The sequence below is a fragment of the Arachis ipaensis genome, chromosome B10, assembly GCF_059453495.1.
Source record: "Arachis ipaensis isolate K30076 ecotype BB chromosome B10, ASM5945349v1, whole genome shotgun sequence".
In the NCBI taxonomy this organism is placed as follows: domain Eukaryota; kingdom Viridiplantae; phylum Streptophyta; class Magnoliopsida; order Fabales; family Fabaceae; genus Arachis; species Arachis ipaensis.
Genome location: NC_142435.1, coordinates 25166898 through 25177113, shown reverse-complemented (window position 1 = coordinate 25177113; position 10216 = coordinate 25166898). Strand labels below are relative to the sequence as shown.

General features: G+C 31.2%; 1 protein-coding gene across 2 annotated transcripts; it reads left to right on the top strand.

Annotated features, from left to right (window-relative positions):
* Nucleotides 1-1537: 1537 nt before the first annotated feature.
* On the top strand, nucleotides 1538-5444 carry LOC107623650 (alpha-galactosidase 1). Of its 2 annotated transcripts, XR_015907011.1 has the most exons (16): nucleotides 1538-1883; nucleotides 2114-2172; nucleotides 2380-2436; nucleotides 2532-2566; nucleotides 2672-2775; nucleotides 2872-2947; nucleotides 3034-3092; nucleotides 3186-3251; nucleotides 3335-3418; nucleotides 3505-3569; nucleotides 3665-3747; nucleotides 3846-3936; nucleotides 4059-4108; nucleotides 4189-4329; nucleotides 5087-5283; nucleotides 5356-5444. XR_015907011.1 is itself a non-coding variant. In XM_021113482.2 (15 exons), exons 1-15 carry the CDS (start codon nucleotides 1726-1728, stop codon nucleotides 5177-5179), a joined length of 1221 nt encoding a protein of 406 aa, XP_020969141.1. In that variant the 5' UTR covers nucleotides 1614-1725; the 3' UTR covers nucleotides 5180-5444. The 2 variants fall into 2 exon arrangements, 1 of the variants encoding a protein (XP_020969141.1); XM_021113482.2 differs by having other exon boundaries at nucleotides 1614-1883; nucleotides 5087-5444.
* The last annotated feature ends 4772 nt before the right edge of the window (nucleotides 5445-10216 follow it).

Sequence of the window (10216 nt, the reverse complement as noted above, 5' to 3'; positions counted from 1 at the left end):
TAATAAAATAAAAAATATTAAATTTTATTAACATATATAAAGAACACCAGTCCTGCTATGCTTTTCTCACTGTGTTTTGTGATAATATTTCAGCTGTGTTGCTTGCCTATAATCCAATTTTACACAATCGAACCAAACACTTTGAATTAGATTTTTACTTTGTGAGAGACAAAGTGATAAAAGGCTCCATTGCTGTTACCCACATTCCTTCCACATAACAAGTAGCGGATGTGTTAACTAAACCCTTGTCTTTAACCAATTTGATAAGTTTAAGAGTAAACTCAGATTCGCAATCAGACCATCATGAGCTTGGGAGAGGGGGGTATTAACATATATAAAGAATGTAAAGAATCTTTTATAAAAAGAAGGAAAAAACAGATTCTATCTAATAAGATTAGTTGAGTAATTCTCAAATTAATTTAAATAATATTTTCAAATAATTCTATTATGAGGAGTAGGATTTTTTTTTTACCAAAGATAGGAGACTCGAACCCGCAACCTCTTAATTGAGTATGGGGAGACTATGCCATTTGAGCTATTACTCATTAGCAGGATTAGTTAGATTTAGGGGTGTGCATAGCCCGGCCCGGCCCCGGACACTTTAGGGGCTATTTTGGTGTGATTTCACCGGGTTTAGGGTCGGGTAAGGGTCTCAAAAATAGACCCGGTCATTATTTCGGGCGGGGTCCGGGCCATGACTCGGGTCACCCGAAGTCGGCCCGGTGGCCCGGTCATCATACACAATTAATATTTTGTGTTATTAGTGATGAATGATGGCTATTCTTATGTGGAATTTAAGTATTGTAAACCTTAATATTTTTTATTATTAGTTATTATAAGAATATACGTTAATGTTTTATGTTTAAAATGCATAAGATTTTAGACTAATGCATAATATTGTGTTATTTATATTGATTTAAATATTTGGTGTTATTAGACAATATTAGTATTGATTATGGTTATGCTTTAATTTTAGAGAAGAGTTGGTTCTTGTTATATTTTTCTAAGTGAATTTTATCATGTCAAATAATGGTTGGAGTCTTGGAAATCTAGATATTTTCACATGCTAGCTTATAAGAAGGTATCACGGTAATGTAATGCTAACAGCCCGATTTTCACCCGGTATAATCGTAGCCCGAAAATGTATAGGTTTCATCGGGTCTAAGACCGAATTCGAATATAATAAATAGATCCGGTATATATTTCGGGTCGGGTCGGATCTGAGCCACATCAAACTTAGTTTCACTCGACCCATCCACATCCCTAATTAGATTAATAGTGAAAGCTTCTGTGTGTATATATATATATATATACTCCTACTCTAATGTACAAACCAAAAAAAAAATGAAAAATAACACTTTTTAATTCCTTCTGCATAAGTTTCATTCTTCTGTTTAAAAATTCTTTTTCTTTCTTATTTTTACAAATTTAAATCTAAATCTAATCCTAAAAATAAACAAATCAATTCAAACGTGAAATTTAAATTTAGATAATGACAAATTTATTATATATATCTTCTAGAATGATGATCATGATTACATAAAACAGTAACCTCTGACAAAGGAACACGTTACTGTACCCTCTTGATCTACAATAAATCAATAATGTAATAAAATAATATAAATAGATAAGGAAAAAACACACTAGTTCACTAGGTAAAGGGTAGCAGTAGTAAGTAGTAACTAGTAACATAGTAACATAGAGTAGTTGCTGAAGTAAGCAACAATGGAGAGAAGGATTGGTTATGAGATCTTGGTAGTGGTGGTGGTGGTTTTGAATCTCTCATTGAATTGTGTTCCTGCTTCAGCCAACTTTGGTAATGAGGTGGACCAACACAGAAGAAGCCTTCTTGCTAATGGCCTTGGAACAACTCCTCCTATGGGGTATGTATAATCTTAAATCTTTGTTTTCTTGTTCTTTTGATTGCAATTCTGTTATTTTGTTATATACTTTCTTTGTTTCATTATTTTTTATCAATTATTGTCATTGGCATATATGATTGGATCTTTCTCTTTATTTATTTGTTTGTTTTTTTCATTCATGTTCAATTGTTTTGGATATATGCATCAAATGATTGGTGATGCTGATTGATTTGTAAAAACTCTTTGTGCAGATGGAACAGTTGGAATCACTTCAACTGTCAAATTAATGAAAAAATCATCCGGGAAACTGGTATTTGATCATCCATATCTTTAATTTGTTCCATGTGAATTCATGTTTCATAGAAGGCACTGTTCTGTTTGTTCTGTATTCAATTTTGCAGTTCTTCCCCAAATTGGATTTCAAACCTATCACTGTTTGCATTTCAGTTTAGTCTTTATTTGTATACAATCAAGAATTGTTAAGGCAATGACCTGATTTATAGATTTTCGATTGCAGCCGATGCGCTTGTTTCGACTGGTCTTTCAAAGCTTGGATACACTTTTGTAAACATAGGTACATATGAAAGCAACTAAATTTTCAGTTCTTATATTTTGATTTCATTTTTTACAAAGCAAAATGCTGTAACTATAATCATACCATTCATGCAGATGATTGCTGGGCCGAGCTACACCGTGACGATAAGGTCTTATACCTATGGTTTTTCTTTGATTTTCTTCCTTCTATTCTTTTTATCCTTCAAAGTTATTGCATTGTGTCAAAAAACAGTATGTTCCAAATAATCTTGCAGGGCAATTTGGTAGCAAAGAAATCTACATTCCCTTCTGGAATCAAAGCTCTTGCAGATTATGTTCATAGCAAGGGTCTTAAGCTCGGAATTTATTCGGATGCAGGGTACATAGACTTGGCCAAATTCCCAAACAAACTAGTCCCATTTTCTCATTCAACCATTAGTTCTTTAAACTAAGGTTTCGTTTCGCGATTTTGCAGGTATTTCACTTGTAGCAAACAGATGCCTGGTTCACCTGGTCATGAGTTTCAAGATGCCAAGACTTTTGCATCATGGGTAGCAAACATTATCTTTATTTTTTAAGGAACATACATATCAATCGATCGCTATTAAATAAGTCGTAACGATGCCTTATTTTGCAGGGTATTGATTATTTGAAGTATGACAATTGTAACAATGATGGATCAAAACCAACTGTTAGGTAGTTGAAAGTATATTTTCACTTTACCTCTTATGTTTTCCTTTGATCATCATTCATGAGTTTGAAAACTTTGCTCTTCTTTCTTATTTGCAGATATCCTGTTATGACTCGAGCATTAATGAACGCTGGTCGTCCAATCTTCTTCTCTCTATGTGAATGGTAAAACTCTTATATGTTCCACAATTTTGTGTTCTTCTAATTTTAGTTTCTTCCTTCTAATTGCAATTGCTTTGTTTGTTTAGGGGCGACATGCATCCGGCTTTGTGGGGCGGTCGAGTCGGAAATAGCTGGAGAACTACAAATGACATCAATGATTCATGGGACAGGTGCATAAATATGGATTCAATTTTTTCTAATTCTAGAAGTTTTGTAATTGAATTTGGAATTTTATCTAACTAGCCTCTTTTTACAGTATGATTTCAAGGGCTGATATGAATGAAGTTTATGCTGATCTCGCAAAACCGGGCGGTTGGAATGGTTAGAAATTTAGAAATTTAGATTTCACTTATCAGTAGCTTTGTCTGAATTCTGAAATTGAATAAGTTTTCTGTTGGATTTTATCAAATGAACAGATCCTGATATGCTTGAGGTGGGAAATGGAGGAATGACAAAAGATGAATACATTGTTCATTTCAGTTTATGGGCCATTTCCAAGGTATGAAGATGCATGCTTGTATCCCAGTTCATGTCATAGTTAGAGTTAGTAATGTTCATTGGGGTCATTCTTGTTTCTCATTATAAGTTTTGGTGCAGGCTCCTCTTCTTCTCGGTTGTGACGTTCGAAACATGTCTAAAGAGATTGTGGAGATAATCACAAACAAAGAAGTTATTGCAGTTAACCAAGGTGATTTGATGCGATCATCACATTAACATTGATATTCTGATCCTATCTAGTGGGAAAAGGCTTAGTAGTCGTCGTTAACTTGTTATTCTGTCACTAACAATGTTAAATTCGTACTGTGTTAGATTCGCTTGGTGTACAAGCTAAGAAGGTTAGGATGGAAGGTGATCAAGAGGTAATTAAAACACAAATATGATTGTGTGTGTATAGTCTCAAATTAGCAAGAAGGGTTGATATGCATGTTTTTGGGTGCAGATATGGGCAGGTCCTCTTTCAGGGTATAAGGTAGCTGTTGTGTTGCTTAATAGAGGGCCTCTGCGCAATGCCATCACAGCCAATTGGGATGACATTGGCATTCCCCAAAACAGTGTTGTTCAAGCAAGAGACCTTTGGGAGGTATGTTCTCTTTTTGTGGAGTGAAGTTGATAGTTGAAAATTATTAGATGATTTGACATGTTTGATTAAATTGCTATATAACGTTTTTCAACTATCAACTTCACGTGAAAACAACTGCACGTGAATTTTCACTTTTTTTTCCATACTTAATATATGGACTTATTGTGTATGAGTAATGATTCGAAGTCTTAATTCATCTTCTTATTTATCCTCTTAATACTTACATAAGTAAAAATTTAAATATATATGTTATTTTTTTTTTAAAAAAAAATAAGAAGATAGTTATTGTTATTTTTTTTACTATTTTAATATTAAGATGATAATTAGGATAATATATTAGGATTTTTAATCATTACTCTAGTGTATATTATGTTTTAGTTTTGATATCTATAAAACTTGTTTTCTGATTGAAACACATTTTTGAAAGTTTTTTAGGGTCATTTATGCTTATATTTTTAGAAATATGCTTATATTTTTAGAAACCGAAGATAAAAATGAATTAGTAAATTTAAGAGGGATTAGACCCAAATCCCAAAATTTAAAAGATAAAAAAAAGTTAAACATGGATACATTAGCGGCTAGGTAGAAACGCAAATCAGTTGTCTTAGTTAAGAATCATTGAATGATTTGAATATTTGACCAAATTACTCTCTAATAATTTTTAACTATCAATTTTATATGAATACAACTGCATATGAGTTTTGAAACTATTTGGGGGGTTACTGATGTTGTAAGGTATGGTTTTGAATGAATGCAGCACCAGACATTGAAGAAACTATTCGTGAATAAATTGAGTGCTACATTGGAACCACATTCTTGTAAAATGTATGTCTTGAAGCCAGTAGCTTGACTTCTCAAACCACCCACAAACTAAGCTAAGGACTGCACCTTCTGGAGTTTACCTTATTGGAACAACTTTCTTTTCTTCCAAATAAAAAGAAAAAGGGATTGAATGTTTAAACTCAATAAACATTCTTCTTCTCAGTTTGTTCTAATTGAGGTGTTCTATCTTATTTTAGCTCCTAGTTTTGTAAAGATAAACTATATGTGAAACATGAACCTCTATCTGAGTAGTACGTTAAGTGTGAATTATCAACTATAAATTTTAGAGAAAAGTGACAAATAAGTCTTAAAGAATTATATTTCGAACAGATTAGTCTTAGAACAAAAAAAGTATCACTGAAATCTTCTATGATAATAGACGTGAATATATTACTTTTAGATTAGTTTTTATGATTAGAATAAAAAATTTAATTTAAACGTAGTTTGTTCACGTCTATTATTGTGAAAATTTTTTTTTGTATTTTTTTTTTTTAAAAATTAATCTGTTTAAAGTGTAAAATTTCAAATTATGGATTTTTTATAGTTACGATTTTGAGTTATAACTCGTATAACTCTTGAATAAGCTCGTAAATTTGTCAAATTTTTAAACACGTTGGATTTAATCCTAAAATAAGTTTATGACAAATAATAAATTTATACATGCATATTTCTTCCAGAACCATTAAAACCAACTCAATATCACGTTATATATCATACATTTTCATACATTCGTACTATCTTCATACCTTCGAATCTCATTCATACTATCACATACGAGGAATTACTTGTGATTTTTTTTTTCTTTTTGTTTTTCATCATGTCCTGCTCTCTTTTGGATCCATCCAAGAATCTAATTAGAATTGAGTTTTAACTCTACTCTTAATGTTTTTTTATGATTTTTCCATTTTCATATTTGGATTATTACTTATTTGATATATGACGTATTTGATATTTGTATAGTTTCATTTTCATATCAAACAACATTATTTGGAGGGACCAAAAAATATCTTTCCACCTGTGTTTTGAACATTTTAGGATGCCTAACATTTACATTAACCTAGCAAAATAATGGGATTTTCAAGCAAGAAATGGTGTTCTCTATGCAACATTTTTTCATTATATGAGGATTCGAACTCTTGACATTAAAAAAAATACTAATGTAAACTTCTACACAAATTAAACTACTCTTGATTGACTTGCCTCACCTCAAGTTGAAAGGCTACAAACAAATAAAGTAAAATAATAATGAGTTAAAAAAGCAACTTATAATGTATCTCAATTCTCAAATATCTGTACATAATTAATATTCAAAATTAAAATTCATATGAGTCATTTTTAGATTTGAAGAGTATGAATTTAGTGTATTATATTTATGAGTATCAAGTGAGTAATGAATTATAAAAAGTAATAATGTACATAATGATGTTATTATAACAATAAATGAAATACAACAAATAAATATGGTAATATTCTACTTCCATATCTACATATATGATTCCTGTGGTCCAATATTATGATAGTGTCCTTATTCAGTGGCATCAATCTCGTATTATTTCTGGTAGCATCGTGTTGAAATACAGATATTCAAAACTTAATTCAAATATTGATCCACACATGGATTGTTAAAGTATTCATTAACATACTTTTGAATTAGTACCACCACTGATAAATTGTATGTAAACACCACAAAAATGGATAAATTGTGGGTTTTTTTTAACTAATGACAGTATTTTAACTCTTGCAGAATGTGTTAAAACACTTTAAAAAAATGATGCAGTTTTGTGCCCTACAATTAAGTTACATAGGTTTTGTGAAACTCGCACTATATGAGGAAATTATTAATTTTACTCTCTGAAAAAAAAATCAATTTTCTTTAAAATAATAAAATAAAGTGAATATTTTAAAATTCATTTTATTTTATTGAAAATTAACTTTTTTTTAGAAGAGACACTTACTAAATGTTACAAAAATATATTTATACTTTGTATTATGTAATTTGAAACTGTAGAATGCAGATCACATATACACATAGAATCATTGATGCCAGCTAGGGTGAACGCAGATCGAATATGATCAAAATCTCGATCCGGTCTGCACTAAAATCATGGGATCGGATCTAATATCCGCAGTTTTTAAGCTTTGATCCGATATGCGGATCGGATATTGGATCGGATATCGAATATATCCGCAAAACACAAATTTTTTTTTAAAAACATATTTTTATTTAAAAATAACAATAAAATTCTTTTTTTCTACTCTTTTAAATATGCTTACTCTTAAAATAATATTAAACATACTTTTCTTAAATAATAAAATTAAAATAATACAACATATATGATAATTATTAGTTGAAATAAAACATAAAAAGGATATTTACTTATTTATTTGTTTATTTATGTATTTTTGCGGATGTGCGGATATGCAGATCGAATATAAAACCCTCAATACCTACATAAAATCTGCAATCCAATCCTATTAGTGTGCGGATCGAATTCGTTCCGATCCGATAACCTTGTGGATCAGATCCATATCTGCAATTTTCAGATCAAATTTGAATAAACACAACAAATATGCGGATCGAATCTGATCTCACATTATTTCTAGTAACATCGTATTGAGATACAATCATTCAGAACTTAATCCAAATCTTTATCCACACATGGATTGTTAAAGCATTCATTAACATGCTTTTGAATTAGCACCACCACTGATAAATTGTATGCGAGCACCACAAAAAACGATAAAGTATATTTTTTTTTAATTAGCGGCAATTTTTTAATTTCTGCAGAATGTGTTAAAAAACTTAAAAAAAATGTAGTTTTGTGTCCTACAATTAAGTTACATGAATTTTGTGAAACTGGCGCTATGTGAGGAAATTATTATTTTCACTCCTTAAAAAAATATTAATTTTTCATAAAATAGTAAAAAAAGTTAATATTTTAAAGGTTTAATTATTCTACAAGTTTTTATAGTTTCATCAAATTTTTAATTAGGTCTCTATATTTTTTTTTCTTTTTAATTGGGTCTCTATATATTATTTTTTTTTAATTTAGTCCCTGTTAACGTTAAACGTAAAAAAAATGTTAATGAATTGTGAAATTACTTGTATACCCTTAGGAACTCAATTAAAAAAAAAAGTATAGGGACCTAATTAAAAATTCGATAAAACTATAAATATTCAATGAAATATATTCCTATAATCCTTATTCAATGATTCTACAACATAAAAGATATTCCTATAATCTTTTTTATTTTGTTACTATCATTCTTTTGCTTATTTATATATAAATTGTAACAAAAATACCTTCTCTTTTTTTTTAACTTTTAAAATATCTTATCTTAAGAACATACAAAAAAAAAAGATTGGATAAAATGAAACAAAAATAATAGTAATAAGTATATATAAAATGAATTGTCAAAATTATCCCCCAAAATATAACAAATCAAATTTTATATAATACAACGAGATAAAGAATTTATTAACGTAACTTTTTCTAAAGAAAGAATTATATATCAGACAGAAGAGTCTGTTCTCATTGCTTTGGACTCCACATGTTACTGATACTTTAGCTCTCACTTTCGTCGAGTACCAGATACCTGCTCCAATTTCAAATACCTCAGCAACCGAAATGCCAGTTACTATTCCTGCAGACATAACACATTACCCTCATTTTCAACTTGAAAAAGTTTACTATGAACAATAATCAACACACCACTTCAATTAGCAGTAACAACTTGCAATTACATGTGCCCTCGTATTGTGCTGTGTAACATTATAATCTATAAAATAACATACAAAATCCAATTCATGATCATTACTTTACTAAAAAGGCAGAATTATATTATTGAGGTTGTAATTATATAAGATACCTTTGCAATGAGTAGTGAAATTTCCATTCTCACAAAGGCACATGAAACACTATGTCTGTGTATCAAATCCACAAGTTCCACCTCCTTTGGATGGATCCTTGCAAGACACTTATAGTGAAAGAATACTCCGGCATGGCAAGACACTCATATAAGATCTTAATTATAGTTGTTAGTTAACAATAATGTATAGACTAAAATAAAAACCATTCCATTATATGATGATGAAAATATAACTAAAGATAAAGGCATCAATCCACATAACATAATGGAAGGGCAATTAAATAGATAAACATAAGCATGGGTTCAGCAGTATATACCTCAAACTTCAATGGCACTAAATCCAAATCCAAAATTCCCTTCAACTGCAACAAGTCAATCGGAACAAGCCACTGCAGCCGCAAATCCTGCATCCAACCTAGTCAATCTGAGCCTCCATCTTCGCCACATTATCCTTAAACTTCATTCATACAGCTTCCACCCAAGGTGGTTTCTGGCCAAATAAAAAGAATCATCCTTAATCTCCTTATTCAGAGTATCCACAACAGTTTTTGCATCACCAACCAAACCCAAATTCAACAAAAAATTAATTTATATGTCAATTCACTAATTAACAAAATTTATTTACATAAATATTCATATTGTAAATCCTTAAATTACTATATCAAAACAATCCAGAAATTAATTCAAAAAATAGGTACTCAACCAATGCCATATTTTTTGAACATTAAAATTAGCACAAACATGTTACATCAAGTTTTAAAAACTGAAAAAAAAAAATCAAATGTTATATGTTACCTATTTTGTGACAGATCGAGTACAGGGAGATCGAGGAGAGGCGCAGCACGGGGACGAGAGGCCAGATGGGAGGTCAGGCGCGGCGAGGCTCGGCGCGGTGCGGTGCAATGCGGCGCAGTGACATCAGGCGAGGCAAAGCACCGCGAGAGACAGTGACTGCTTGGATGGGAAAATAGCGCAGAAGACTTTCGAACAGAATAACGCAGAACAGACCAACGCAGAGAGAAGGAGGCGACGAACGGCCGACCACCAAGCGTCCGCTGCAGACGACGCCACAGAGGGATGAAGACGACGGACCGATGCAGGAGATGACAGTGAACGCGATCTCCATAGAGCAACTGAGGGCTAGTTAGGTTTTTTTTCTTTGGGATAAGATGCAGGGGCTCTTTTGGTATTTTAG